At 62.6% G+C, this 14,638-nt stretch overlaps 1 protein-coding gene across 2 annotated transcripts in view; it reads right to left on the reverse strand.

Moving 5' to 3' along the window:
* Nucleotides 1-14,638, reverse strand: part of LOC107519463 (phosphofructokinase, platelet) — a 47,802-nt gene that overhangs the window by 15,405 nt on the left and 17,759 nt on the right. For both annotated transcript variants that reach the window (XM_016162203.2, XM_016162202.2), the window contains exons 3-10: nucleotides 8,645-8,722; nucleotides 6,789-6,978; nucleotides 5,744-5,909; nucleotides 4,735-4,779; nucleotides 4,290-4,398; nucleotides 1,987-2,082; nucleotides 774-866; nucleotides 387-512 (exon numbers count right to left, since the gene is read on the reverse strand). In XM_016162203.2, coding sequence (XP_016017689.2) covers nucleotides 387-512; nucleotides 774-866; nucleotides 1,987-2,082; nucleotides 4,290-4,398; nucleotides 4,735-4,779; nucleotides 5,744-5,909; nucleotides 6,789-6,978; nucleotides 8,645-8,722 — 903 coding nt within the window. The remainder of the gene's footprint in view (nucleotides 1-386; nucleotides 513-773; nucleotides 867-1,986; nucleotides 2,083-4,289; nucleotides 4,399-4,734; nucleotides 4,780-5,743; nucleotides 5,910-6,788; nucleotides 6,979-8,644; nucleotides 8,723-14,638) is intronic.

A 14,638-nucleotide genomic window follows, 5' to 3' on the forward strand; every position in this document is an offset into this window, starting at 1 on the left:
GTGGGCTCTCAGCGGCGGCGCGTGCAGGCCCTTCCGCCGGCCCGTGGCTCCGTGGCCTGACTGCCTCGCGGCAGGTGTCACCACACACACGCGCTTCAGGGCCACGGGCGAGGGCGGGGAGGCGACAGGCAAGGAGCCGCTGACGCACACAAGTGCGAGTCCCGCTCCATCCCCGGCACGGCGCCAGGAGCCCTCACGGGTCCCACAGGCGGGACTCGCTTTCAGCGGTGGCCACACGAGGCGCCACAGAACCGAGACAGGGCCGGGGTCAGAGGCTGCGGCCGCGCCCACGGGCAGCTCCTTGCGCCCTGGGAAAGGGCGTGAGCCCCGGAGCCGCCCAGGGCCACCGTCAGCAGCAGCCGAGGGGACGAGGGACCCCGTCTCACCATCTGCACGCACTCCATCAGGGGCAGGCGCATGGCCTGGTTCCCGCTCAGCGACACCACACACGCCGGGGTCTCCGGGGTGGCCTGCAGGAGGGCGACGACGGCCTCCACCCCCATGCGGCTGGCCTATGAACGAAGCGCCAGAGGGTAGGACAGAGCCCGCGCTCCCGCCCGAGACCCCCGGCGGCCCCGGGCAGAGGCGTCCGGGGCCCTTGTCCCCCGGGACAGAACCCCGGGCCACCCTCCCCACGACGACCTGCAATGGGGGCCTCGCCCGGGAAGGGCGGCCGGGCGCGGGGCGGGGGGGGATGGGGGCGCGGGCGCTGCCGGCTCCTTGGCACTCCCCGGACGTGCCTTCCGGTGCCCGCGGCCCCCGCCCGCACTCACCAGGATCCTGTCGAAGGCCGAGGGCGTCCCGCCCCTCTGCACGTGGCCCAGGATGGTCACGCGTGTGTCGTAGCCCAGCTGCTTCACCACCAGCTGCGGGGACACAGGTGGGCAGGTCGGCGCCCGCGGGGGCTGGGGGCCGGCAGAGGGGTCCCCACTCCCCTCAGATCTATGTGCGACAAGTCCCGATGCTTAAATTTCTCCGCCTGAAGGAATGCTCGGTTTAATGGCTAGCTAAATTTTTTTTAAAAACCACCTTTTATCAGATAAAATCTTTATTTCTACCAGCTCGCAAATAAACATAAATAATGTGGTGTTTAAGGAAAAACACTTTCTACAGATGGTATTTGAAACATGAATACTTTGCAAACACGCTAACACTTCCAGGTCACTCTGCCTTTGTGCGGCTGCATGTGAAGAGCAGGACGCAGTCGGTCAAGGTGTCCCCCACGGCCAGGACCCGTGACCGGCTGGGCGCCCGGGACCTCGCTGACCGCTCTGCAAACGACAGAGCCCTCAGGGAGCCAACAGCACGTGATTCAGTCCCAGCTGCGACTCCGGCCTTACTGCTTCCCGGGAACACTGGCCTGCACCTTGCACGGCTCTCTCCCAGGTACACGGCCAGGACAGGGGCAAAGAAGGTAAAGCACAGAAACCGACTCGCAAGGCCAAGCTGATGACACTCTTTGCCCCGAGTTTGTCGATCTGCGTCCCTGGTGTTGTGTCCAGAACGAGCCCGTCACAGGCCTGACAGCCAGCACCATGGCCCGGCCGCTGGCATAGGACAGCCGTGTGGCAGTGACTCACACCCAACAGCATGGCTTCCTCAGCTCCGGCTCCGGGGGAGGGGAAAGGGCTCGTTGCTGGGGTTTCCTCCTCCTGGCTCTCAGGGAGGCTGGTGCCCAGAGCTGGGCCCTCCCAGTCCTGCTCCGCCCCATTTCCTCCCTCTGTGTATGTGTCGGGGGGGTTCGGGGGGCAGGAGGAGACTCCAGCCCTTGGTAAATACCGATGCCTCCCCAGAAGCTGGGAGCTGCATGATGCTCACGTCACTGATGTAATGAGTCACTGTGAAAATGTTTTTAACTATTAGAAAACATGGAAACATGTTTCAAAATAATAATGCAGTGTGCCAAATCCAACCCCTGCCAGTCACGTCGCCTCCCCCGGGTTCCAGGCAGGTAACAGAAGAGACGTGGGAGTCGAACACACTCACCTCCTTGATCTGCTCCGAGGTGATAGGCTTATTTTGGTTATCGATCGCTCCCTCAGCCACGATGATGATGTTTAGCCTTTTCTTCCGGGCTCGGTTCTAGGCAAACAGAAAAGGAAAACTGGGGAGTGCCTAAACTGTCCACGACAGCGGACCTGCAGCAGTGTGCCCGGCTGAGCTGGCCTCTGGCCTGGCACAAACTGTCACCTACTTTCACAATGGTACAGAAAGAAGGTGAGGTGCTCTGGATGAGTGGGTGCAGGAAGGCAGGAAGGGGCCTGCGGGATGCGGTGATGTCGCCACACCTGCGGTCAGCACCCGGGCCGCCCCTCAGATGGTGGTGAGCCCAGAGGCTGGCTCCCCCGGCCAGTGTCCACTGCAGGCCAGGCAGGCCCTGCTGGGACACCCAGGGCTACTGCTGTCCTCACAGGCTCAGGGCAGTCACCCGAGGACGCCCTGACATCACTTGGTGCCAGAGCCACCCTGCCAGGATCCCAGAGGACGTCACCCATGGTGAGCTGTTCTCATGAGGTCACGTCATGTGTGTCTGGGGTCACAAACACGTGTGTTGTTTGACTTGGGGTTTTTTTTGACAGATATTAACAGGTGTGCTACACTCTGAAGACTACACAATCCAGAAATCTTCTAAAAGGTGCAAAGTTGAGACAAGAGTAATTCCTGCAGCACCACTTGAAAACACAGAAACATACGTAACGGCACGTCCAGGAGCACGGCTCAGCCAAACAGCCACGCTCCCACAGGAGGCGCAACACCCTGCGGCCACCCTGCCTGCGCGGGTCGCTGGACGCCTCTGGGTGCCCACCTGGACTGATGCACACACTCACCGACGATCACACAGCCACTAAGGCACCGCCCAGCTGCACCCGACAGTGAGGGACGTCGCCCGGGGTGGCCAAGCCGGGACCAGCCCCAGGCCTAATGCCAGAGTCCTTCGCGGTCCTACATGGAAACACCTGTGAGGTCTGGGGTGCCCCGGGCTTGCTTCCTAGGCCAATTCATCCAGCAACACATCTAGAAAATGCCAGCATGTGTTGCATTAACAACGGATAAAGAACTCCCACAGGTATGAGAGTATCAAGCGTTTCCACGCGCAGGGGTGGCGTGCTCAGACCCGGGTCTTGGCTGACAGGGCAGCTTTCCAAGCATGGACCCCAGGGAGCTGGCAGATCGGGCCACACAGCCACAGAAACAGTGGACAAACCTAGAGTCTGTGCCTAAAGCCAGCACGGCCACCTCAGTGCTGGCCTCCACCAGCCGCGAGGGGTTTCGGCTCTGCGGGTGACAGCAGTGGCCTCGCTCAGGCAGGGACTGTCAGGGAGGACGACGGCTGGCAGGGACGGGCACGCCCTCGGTGTCCTGAGAGACGGTAAGTGACCGGACGCCCACAGCAGCACAAGGAACTGCCCGCCGCCGAGGGCCACCGAGTTCTCACGCAACCTGTCACACGTGTCCTATCGCCAACCAGCCAACAGAGGGCGCCTGGGTCAGACCAGGAAACAGCGAGCTCATGTGCCAAGTCCCTGAAGGTCTCGTCCTTGGGGCAGGTCCGAGGCCACGAGCTCCAGCCTCACCCCGGCAAGGTGCCCTCCCCTGGGTTCTGACGGACAAGGGCCTTAGGTCAGCAAAAACCGCCTGGTGCCGCCTGCACTGCTGTCTCTGAATCTGTTACCGTGAAGGTGGCTGTGACCCCTTGATTGCAGGAGCGTCTTGGCCACGTGCCTGGAAGGAGCCTGTGCCACAGCCTTTCCTCCACCTGCAGGCTAGCGACGAGGCAAGGCTGGGAAGGCAGGCGCGGGAGGCCCCCCCGCACGGTGGGGCCCCTCCTGAAAGCTAGCGGTGGCTTTGCGTGAGACCCCACCTGCCTGTTAAAAGGGTGTGCGCCTCCCACGAACCCCCTGCGGCGTGAAGCGCGACCACGCCACAAACTGCGGCCAGGACGGAAACGCCTGCTTCAGAGAAGGTCGCCGAGCGTCCTAAGCGGGGCGCTGGGGACACGCAGCTGACAGAACCGCCTGACGGAGGGCGAGCGGGGAGCCAGAGTGCACCCGGCCCTGCTCCCGCATGCGCACAGAACGGGAGCGGCTCCTCCTTCCACAGCTCCCGCACCTAAGACGCCGGCCTCCACCTTGCAGAGACAGGGCACTGTCGCCGTGTCACCGGCGCGTTCCCGCCCGCGGGGACTGGTGACCCGCCCACACACGCAGCTGGGTCCCCGCAACTGCAGGACTTCGCGCTAGGAGCCTGTGCGCCCCAACGAGCGGCACCACTGGAACGAGTCCCCTTACCTCCGACAGCTTGGCACACATGGTCTCCTGCCAGCCCTCTTCCGGGGGCGACTCCGGGATGAACACCCAGTCTGCCCCACACGCCAAGGCGCTCACCAGCGCGAGGTACCTGCGGGGGCGCAGCGTCGGTCCCGTGAAGCGGCCGTGGGCGCACGGGCCCAGACTGCGCCTGCGCGTAGGGCAGGCAGGCCCAGACTGCGCCTGCGCGTGAGGCAGGCTGGCCCAGAGTGCGCCTGCGCGTGGGGGGGGGCACGACACACTGGAGCAGCGTGTGCCTGCACGTGGGGGCCACGGACACACACACTGGACCGGGGCGCGCCTGCGCATGGGGCGGACAGGCCTGGAACCCGCCTGCGCATGGAGGCCGTAGGCAGACACGACTGGAACCCGCCCCTGGAACGTGGGGCAAGCCTTTCCCCCCACGCGCCTGCGCCCTTGCACATACCCACAGTGTCTCCCCATGACCTCGAGAACGAAGGTCCTCTGGTGGCTGCAAAAGACAGAGGAAACATCACCTAGCGCCGCGGGGAAGAGCCCGGGCCGCGGGGGGCCGCAGGGTCACGCGCACTGGCGGAGAGGCAGCTCTGTAATTGCGGCACGCGCCCTGGCCTCCAAAGGGGACCGTTTCCTGAAGCAAACGCTCTTACGAGTAAAGGGGCTCGAGCAGCTCCATGCTCTGTAACGTGGTCGCTGGGCCCCTGACATACCGATCCTCTAGGACACTGCCACCCTCCCCCCAGGGACTGGCTCTCCTGGGTGGTCAGCCACTCTCCGGCCAGGTGCCGTGATGGGACATGGCCCCCAGCACGCTCGCGATGGACGGCTTGGGTGGCACCCGTGACGCGCAAAATCTACGTGCTGTGGGGAACCCTGGAGGGATGACGTGGCCTGCACGTGGCCCTGGGTCCCCAGGCCCTGGGCTGAGCTGGGAGGCTCCTGCTGACTCCCGCAGGACTCTTGAAGAGCGCTTCGGGAACCAGCGCCACCTAGGGGGCTGCTGCAAGGGTTCTGCTGAGAGTCTGTCACCGAGGACGACACGTCACCCGCACTTGGGCATACGGCAGGCTAGGAACGGAACAGTGCGGTGACGCTGCCTCTGTCACTGACAGGGCATGTGGTGACATTCGCAGGCACATCTGCTTTCCACTATTCCTGCAGGAGACCCCGGGGGGCAGGACTTGAGATAATGTCCTCATCCGTTTTCTAAGTTCTCCCCAATGATCACATTTCTAGTCTATAACTGGGGGATGAAAGTAACTTCATAAAATTGAAAATGAGAAGTAAACCAGAGGACAACTTTCCTGCACTAGTTTCAAACACTCAAGTGACCAGACTTGCACCAGAAACCCGTCTGTGGAACCTCCAGAAGCATCACTAGCATCTACACCGCAGCTCGCCATGGGCCCCATGCCACCTGCCCCCCCGCCCTCCGGTTCGGTAGGCTTCCTGTCTACCTCTGGGCAGTCGTCATGATGGCGTCCACGACCTCGATTATCCGGTGCAAAGCTGAGTCGGTGCCGATGGTCATGTCGGTCCCGCAGAAGTCGTTGTCGATGGAGCCCACCATCCCCACCACGTTGAGGTGCGCATGCTTCTCCACCGCCTCCTTGTCAATCTTGCCTGCGGACGACACAAGCCACACTGCCCGTCACTGGGAGCCGCCCATCAGCCCCCTGGACACACAAGCTGGGGACGGGACGGCCGTGGGCAGGAAACACGGGATCCTGAACACACTGTCTATCCATTGCTTTGTTTCCTCAGAACTCTGCCTGACCTAATTCCATATGCTCGGAACAAAAGCTGGACGGTGGTGGAGGTGGTAACAGGGAGGGCGCTGTCCTAGCACATGGGAGTACAGAAATACGGGAAGGGGCCACGGTACCAGTGACTCGAACCTGACTCCCAGGGGTAGCGGCAGGGAGAAGGGCGTGGCTCAGAGTGAGGGCACGTCCCACTCCCGGAATTAAGCGCTTCAGAGTGTTATATCAAGTTGAATGGATTTCCCAAGGCCCCGGGGCTGTGGGCCAGGGGTCTACCGGGTGCTCTCAGGAAAGGCCACCGAGGTGGGCAGACCTGCCTGAGCGGAGTCAGGATGAGCAGGGCTGGGGGCGGCTACTGCCAGCACCACCAGCCTGCATCGGACCGGAATGCACCGGACAGAGGCTGCTGCCTGATGTGCCAGCCGCTCTGCTGCCCAGTGGCATTTAAGAGCTGGGGGCGAGCGCCCCACGCCTCTCCCGAAGCGGCTGTCTACACGGGGAGACGCCTCCGCTGGTCGTGTTCCTTGTCACCTTGGAACCACGCAACAGCACTCTTAGCGCAGTACAGAAAAGTATCGTCATCACCCTTATTATCGCTGTAATTCAAGGCCCAATTTACGTGGTGACTGAGACCTGGAACACCATGGACACTTATGTGACAGTTAACAGGCGGAGTGTGTGAAGGGAGGGGGGCCCAGTGGGGGACAGGAGGGCAGTGCACAGGGACGCGGAGACGGACCGTTGCGGGCCAGCTCCTCCAGCAGCCCGCTCCACTCCTCCCGGAAGATGTTGGCCCCGGTGAGGCTCCCGTCCCCGCCGATCACACACAGGTTGGTGATGCCGCGCTGGACCAGGTTGCAGGCGGCGCTCAGGCGGCCCTCGCGGGTGCGGAAGGCCTTGCAGCGGGCGCTGCCGATGATGGTCCCTCCCTGGAAAAGAAACGGCACCTGTCGCGTCTCCTCCCAGCTGGACCGGAAGCTGGGTGGGCACCTGTCCCGCTCATGCACACGCGGGGCTCTCCAAAGGCATGTGTCGGTCCCCTGTGAGAGCCGTGTCTTTCCCATTTGTAGCTCCATCCTGGAATTCGATGGATGGAGACTCAGGCGTTACAGCCAGGGGAGCTAGGAAGGACCAATGGCGGCCGTCAACAACACACGCAGAGCGGGGAAAAGTCTGCAGCAGAACCAGGAGGCCCGTGTGAGGCTGTGCAGCAGGGTGGGCTCGACCCCGTGCTGCCCGAGCCTAACAGGCCCTGGCTGGCCATCAGCCTCAGCCAGAGAGTGCGTATCCAGCAGCCCCGGGTCACGAGGCCCCTCGCCCATTGGTCCACGCTCGGCCTATGTGCAGGCAGAGCAGACAGCAGCCTGCGAGGCGGAGATTTATTTCCCCTACGTCTCTCCCCCCCGCCCGCCCCCCCCCACTCCTTCCTAACAGCCAAAACTTGGGAAAACAAGTTGGGTCATCCAGCCTCCTGGGAGAGATACTCAGATCTGCCCCACGTGGTGTTTCAGAACTGAAGGGCTCTGAGCTGTTTAGAAAGTGCAGGGCTCCTTGGCAGACCTGATGGGTCACTCATTAAACTGGAATGTGCATGCGATTCTTCGGAATCGCTAGCTGCAGTCACCACGCTGTCATTAGAGTTCCAGAACTTCTCTCTGACTGGAAGTCTGTGCCCATCCCCCTGCCCTGCGGCCCCTGCGGGTCCCATCCGACTTTCAGCTCCTGAGCCGGGTATTTCAGACCCGCATGAGTGACGTCGCATGGCGTGTGTCCTCTGCCTGCCTGACCTCGCGCAGCACGTGCCGGCAAGGCCGCCGCATTGCCCCACCTTGCGGGACTGCCTTCCTTTCTAGGGCTGAAAATGCTGCTGTCCCTTCCTCCGCCGCACTAGCGCCTTCAGAGGAAATGTGCCGATTTGGTTCTTTCTACTGAAAAGCATTCGGCAGGGGCCACGGCCTGACACCCCCGCGCCAGAGCTCGGCACGGGAGCTGCCGCGAGTCCGCTCTCCCCACGTGACGCTCCGTCCAGTTCTCAGCTGTGCGGAGCCGTCCCTAAGCGTCGGGGTTCCAGGAACGTACCAGGCGTGATACGATATGAACGTAAAGCACTCGGGCAGGTTTAAGTTCAAAGTAACTGTTTTTCTGCCCAGAGTGGCAACTGCCTCATCCCCCGGCGCCCGGTCGGGAGTCCAGGACGGGGTGCCACGTCCCTCCACGCCCACGCCAGCTGACCTCTCCCCGGCTTCGTCACCCTGACGCCAGGCGCGTCAAAAACCCAGTGGGCACAGGGACGTGGCGCTGAACACACAGCACCAACCAGCCAGAGCAGCCTCGACACCATCCTGGCATTGCGAGAACGCAGACCCGCTGCGTGCGCCATGGCGCCGCGCTGCCGCCCGGGGCTGCCCGCAGGTGCGACCCCACCGCCTGCGTGGCGGGAAGCCCCGCGCGCAGCGTAACCGGGTGGCGCGGCGAGGGCGGCCTCTGCCCGCGCGAGGAGAACGAGGCCGGCAGCACGCGAAGCTGCTCTGGGTCGGCCCGGGCCCGAGCGAGGCAGCTTCCAGAGCAGGTCGCCGGCTCGCACGCGGCACGCACCACTTGCAGGATGCTGGAGACGCTCTCCCAGTCTGCCTCCACGATGTTGCTGCCGCCGTCCACCATGCCTTGGTACCCCTGGGGAGAAACGTGGGAGGCTCCGTTAAACACGCTGCTGCAGCATCGCCTGACCCCGAAGGACACGAGCCGGACACACGACGCCGAGCGCGGCTCGCAGCGCAGTCTCCCGTGTGGGGGCCGCCCGCCCAGGCGCGTCTGGGGCCCCGCGGGCAATCGGCCCGGAGACCGGAAAGGGACCAAAGGGACGCCGCGCACTCGCCCTGAAACTGTTCGTAATCGAACACCACCTCACGTGACACTTCCCTGTGAGGGCCCCCACCTGCCCAGCAAATCCTGCTTTCCGTAAAAATAAAACGCTTTTTTAAAGTGCAGCCGAATGTTACCCCAATAATTCAGTCTGCCTGCCTTCCGATCTGTGACGTCACACTGTGCTGAGTGACTTAGGGGGCCAGGGCGCACTTCTGTCTGGGACCCCAAAACAGCCACCTTCCGGTGCCATCTGTGTCTCCCCCTGCCCCCGCCCCCAGAACAGACAGGGGTGAGGAACGCAGACACGTTCAGCTGCCTTTCAGTCCCCACGGCCCCCTTTGCAGGACATTTGCCCTCAAGGAGAACAGGTATGAACCATTCCGGGGAGCTCGTGCCAGGCGGCTATCATGGGCTCACGCCCCTCCCAGGGCCAAGAGGAGGGGAACAGGAAGAAAGACTCCCCGTGATGAGATGTGGTGGCCTCGGCGCCCTGTGCATACATCAGTGACAGCGTAGCACCTCTGTGGTGGCCCGAACTGTACTTGTAGAAGTGAAATTCCCACCGAACACGTTTATATAGGCAAGTACTATTGTATATAACGCTACATTATATGTACACATGTGTATATTTATGTTATACAATGTAAAGTATTATGTAATTATATTTAATTACTGATCATGCACATAAAACATAATCACAATGCATAACATGTATATCCGTGATTACACATATATGCTACACGGTGTAATGATACATTATATTCTATATAACACAAACGTGTTTTACACACGTGCTGTGCTCAGTCCAGTGTGACATACACACACGTGCCACACGTGTGAGCGCAGGGGAGGGAAGCCAGCAGGAGCGGCCTGGGACAGCGCCGCTGCGCACTGGCCTCAGGGCCCCCACCCCGGCCCCCGCGGCTTGCTGCCTCGGCCCCCGACAGTCGGGTGAGCTCAGGGGCGCCCGCCGTCTCCACGGAGCCCCCGCCTGCCCCCCAGCACCCCTCTCCACGCGGGCCTTGTGAGGTGCACATCTTCAGCCCCTTCGAGTGTGGCGCCCCACGTGGCTGTCGCCGTGGACAAAGGCGTGAGGAGCACAGGCAGGAGGGGAGCACCTCTTAGAGGCGCCACTTCCGCTGCGTCCTGGGACGGGACGGCCTCGGGGGCGGAGGCCGCACCAGGCACGAATCAGCCCGCTGCCCCAGGGCCTGGTGCAGAGCCGAGCCCCTCCTCCCAAGGCTCCCGCAGGGCCCGCGTTTCAACAGAACTTAAAAACAGGGAGGTATGCAGATAGGTAGGTAATAGGGTAATAGATGACGGGTGACAGACGGCTGTATGGTCGAGATGATGGATGGATACTAGAGGATCGACAGGTGACAGGTGCGGTGACGACAGATGAAAAACAGAGAAGGAATGATTCCGGTCACCAGTGGCCCTCGGTGACCTCTGCCACCCTCGAATGCTCAGCTTGTGGTTGAGAATGAGCTGTCACGGCCGGCACGGCACAGCACGCCAGTCCTGAGGCAGGAGGCCGACGGGGACGGGCCGCCCGGGGGGCGGTGCCAGCTTTCCAGCCTGGGCACCCTGGTCACGGGCTGCAGGGCACACGTGAGCAGGCCTGTGGCCGGGGCCAGGCTCCCGCCGCTCGGCCAGTGCTGACGTGGGCCAGCACGGAGGACGACGTTCCAGTGTCCAAACCCACGACTCCCGAGAATGGAAGAGACGCGCCGTCAGCGGGTGAAGGGCCGGCACCCTGGGGCCCTCGCAGCCGGGCAGGGCGGAGAACTGCCTCCCCACGGGCCTGGGCAAGGACAGCGCAGGCCCGCCGCCCGGCCCGACGGCCCCGTAGTGCGTTCTGCGCACTCGGGCGCTAGGTAACCACCCGGAGCCATCCAGCCACGGTGTCGCCTAGAGAGAGATGACGCTGAGGGGGCGGACGGGTCCCGGGACTGTCCCAGCCGTGCAGGCCAACAGCACCAATGCCCGATCGTTCCGAAAACACGTGCTCCCCCGTCAGACGCCACGAGCCGAGCCGGGGAGGGGGGAAGCTCCTGTCCCTTCCCCACCTCTCAGAATTTAAACGGCGCACACGTGGGCCAGCTCGTAGGATGTGGCTCAGGCTTTGACAGGCTGAGTCACGAACCTCACGCAACGTCTGAAAGATAACGACCAGCCGCAGTCTGCGCTGCCTGCCACAGGAAGACGCGACACAGTTCGGAGGCGGCTTTACACAACGCACCGTCACCTGCAGATCCAGGTGAGCATTTCCACTGAAGGCCAAGCACCTGCCAAATACCCCCGAAGCCCGGAGCAGTCTCTCAAATCCTCCTTTGGAATTTGGCTCGAGAACCAGTTCTGTGACTCACGCAAGGAAAACAGGCCATGAACATGTTAAAGCCGTGCTCGGTCACTGAGCCGAAGGACCACTCCCGCCCTTGTGGCCCTCACTCGCGGGGGGCACCCGAGCGCCCCTGGCCAGACGCATCGGACCCATCATCCAGCCAGTTTTTACAGGCAGTCCTTCGACTGCATCGAGGGTTCATGGTGACCCCTTTTCTTAGGCATTTGTGTAAGAATAAGGGCTCATCCATGTGTGGGTGACATTCTCACCTAAGAGATCTGTGGCTTTCAAAACTGAAGACCCAGAGGGAGCAGGCAGCCAACACCCACCGAGAGGCAAGCACGCCGCCCAGCAGAGGGAGCCGCGAGCGAGAACGCACTTCACGGCTGTTTCCTGGCCCAGCGGCCCCCAGCCCCGGGCTGCGGACCGGTGCCAGCCTGGCCTGGCAGGAGCCGGGCCGCACAGCAGCTGAGCAGCAGGGAAGGGGGGTGCTGAAGCTTCGTCCGTTTCTGCAGCCGCTCCCGGGCGCTGCTCACCGCCTCCACTCCGCCTCAGATCCTCAGGCATCATCAGATTCTCACGGGAGCGCTGCCCTGGTGCCACAGAGGCTGGGGACCGCCGGTCTAGAAGCCATCTTCACCGGTGTTCAGACTTCTCTGGAGCTTTGGCTGCTTCTACGTAAATACACATCTCTGTTTCCTATAGGATCACGGTTTTCTCAGTTTGTTCCCTAATAACTCGCAGCGTTGGGCTCGCAGAGCTCCAGCGAGCACGCGGCGGAGCGGTCGGCTCTGAACCACTCGAGGGTGAAATTGAGTACAGGCCGCCCAGCGAAACGAGGTGTGTGTGAGAAAGAGGCGGGCCAAGGTTCTCTGCGGACGGGCATTCACGGAAAACCCCCAGGACGACCTCCCATCATGCACTGCCCCGCCCACCAGGTCCTAAGGAAGTCACCGTGCTCACTGATTCGTGGCTCTGGGGACAATGCCTGTGTCTCACTGCATGTGTCCTTGGCGAGATTCGGTCAGCTCCACAGCTCTAGAACAGGCTGGAGCACGAGGCCTGCGCCTCCTGCCCGGGAAAACCGAGACGAACCCACAGGGTTTGTTTACCCCGCCGGCATGACTCGCCTTCCAGCCACACCTGGCTACGCAGTTCCAGGAACGGCAGTAAAACCGAAAGCCACGGCAGGGCAAAGCCGGTCCCTGACCTCCCCGCCAGGGAGCCCGCCGCCTGGCGGTAAACCGTTTTGTGAGTCCCACGGTGACGGTGGTGGCGGGGGGCAAAGGCAGGGGACAGAGGCCACCACTTCTGCAACTTGAACACTAAAATGTTGACTGTCACTAGGTTTGTCGGGTGGTGTGAGGCCAAGCCAGGAGTCACGGATCCCACAGGAAGCTTTCAGCCAGGTGCTCAGTGCCTTGGCCATTCCTGTCACAAGCTCCCTGTGCCGGCCGATGCTCCCACGGATTTGGAGGGACTGCACAGGCCCCGGTCACCTGCCTTTGGGGAATTAACTTAAGGAAGCGCCTAACCTGGCCTTGTGCCTGATGGCTGGGCCGGGCCCGGCCGCGTCGGTGCAGACTACACCCCAACTGCAGAGAGAGGTGGCTCACGGGACACGTGGGCGTCGCCGTGACTGTTTTCAGGCAGACACTTAGTGGTTAAGCAGCTTTGCTTTTAAGGAAGTTGAAACTCAGGAACAGTTCAATGTAAAACCTCCAGGAGATGAGGCAGTGATTCCAGTCACTGAAGCTCAGAAAAGCGAGCCACTCAGGGGCCCCCTGGGAGGGCAAGGCCCTGGGCCCCTGGGCATCGCCTGAGCCTTAGCGAGGCTGCTCCCTGCCCCGCCCCCGTCCCCGGCAAGTCCTGACTATCACGTGGCTAGTTTCGAACCACAGAAAGGTTGGGCGCTGCCCCCCCCCCCCCGTCCTCCCATGAGCGTCCCCAACAGACGAGGCGCCAGTGCCCGAGCTGCACCCGACTGTCCAGCTTACGGACGGAAGGATCAAGGCAGTCCTGTCCCGGGAGCCATGACCATAATGATCTCCTGTAAGTGCAGAAAAGCGCCTGCGGCCGATGGGGTTCTGAACCCGCCTCAGTATCAAACCGCGGCCGGCTCTGCAGCGGCAGCTGACTGGGGGCCCCACGCCCTGCGCCCGTCTGACTCGCCCCCACACAGGGGCAGGCCAGGCCAGCCTGGCCATGTCTTTTGCAAAAGCCTGTCATGTAGTGCTGGCACTGTTCCCAAAAAACTGAAGGCACATGCAAGCTTCTAAGGAAAAAGATGCCCTAGCCTAAAAGGAAAACGAACGCCCCCCCCCTCCAAAAAAAAAAAACAAGGCCTGGCTCAGTAAGAGGAAAGAACAGCTTAACCGCACCCAGCCAGCCAGGCCCAGACGGCGCCCCAGGGCTCAGCTACAAGCCAGGCCAGACAGAGCCACCTGGGGCCGGTGCAAACACGGGCACTTTCCGACCTGTACGCGCCCCACGCTCTCTCCGCTGGAGAAGAAAACCCCCAAACCCCTTCATTTCAGTAATTAACACCAGCCTGCTTCACCTTGAAAACTCCAGGTGAACTTGGAAACTAGACTGTACGTGGACAAACATGTTGGATAAGATACCGAATGTTGCTTTAAAAAATTAAACCAAACTCTTCTAAATTTGATCCCAGCTAGGTCTGGGACTGTGGTCTACATGGAGGGGGAGTGTGCTCCCCGGGAACGCGGCCAATGTCTGCAGACACTGCTGTCCCCGCTGCGGGGGAGGGGCGGTCCTGGCTCCTGGTGGGCAAAGGGGGGGATGCCAGACGCATCCTGCACTGCCAGGGACACCCCCACACCCCTGCGAATGCCACCGCGCTGCAGTGGAGGAGGAGCCCTCCTGTCAGGGGGGGAACCAGGCAGCAGATGGGGCTGGACGGGGACGTCCACTGTCCTGAGAAGCAGGTTCAGTTTGGCGTGCCACGCCTCCGCCCCCCCCCCCCCGCCCCCCGCCCCCCACCTGCTTCTGCACCTGGAGAGAAGCAGCGCCATCGAAGGCACCGGCGGCGGCGCGGCCCCCTCAGCAGCCCCGGAGCCCCTCGCCCGGCTCGCGCCCAGAGCTTCCCAAGCGCAGGAAGGAGGATGAGGGTCTCATTGCGGGGGGCGGGGGCGGCGGGGAGCAGTGGGAGGGGGGAAGAGGAGGGCGAACAGGGCCAGGGGAGGGGGCGGGGAGCAGGGCCTCGGTGCGCCAGGTTCCCGGCCCCCTCCCCAGACCCTTGGGGCGGGCCGAGCGCCAGAATTCCCGCCAGAATTCCCAGAAGCGCCACGACGGGCAGCACAGGTGACCCGCCTCCTCCCACCTGCGGGGTGGTCGCCCTGGGCGAGTGAGAAAGGGCC

Source organism: Rousettus aegyptiacus, unplaced genomic scaffold (assembly GCF_014176215.1).
Source record: "Rousettus aegyptiacus isolate mRouAeg1 unplaced genomic scaffold, mRouAeg1.p scaffold_m13_p_10, whole genome shotgun sequence".
Lineage (NCBI taxonomy): Eukaryota > Metazoa > Chordata > Mammalia > Chiroptera > Pteropodidae > Rousettus > Rousettus aegyptiacus.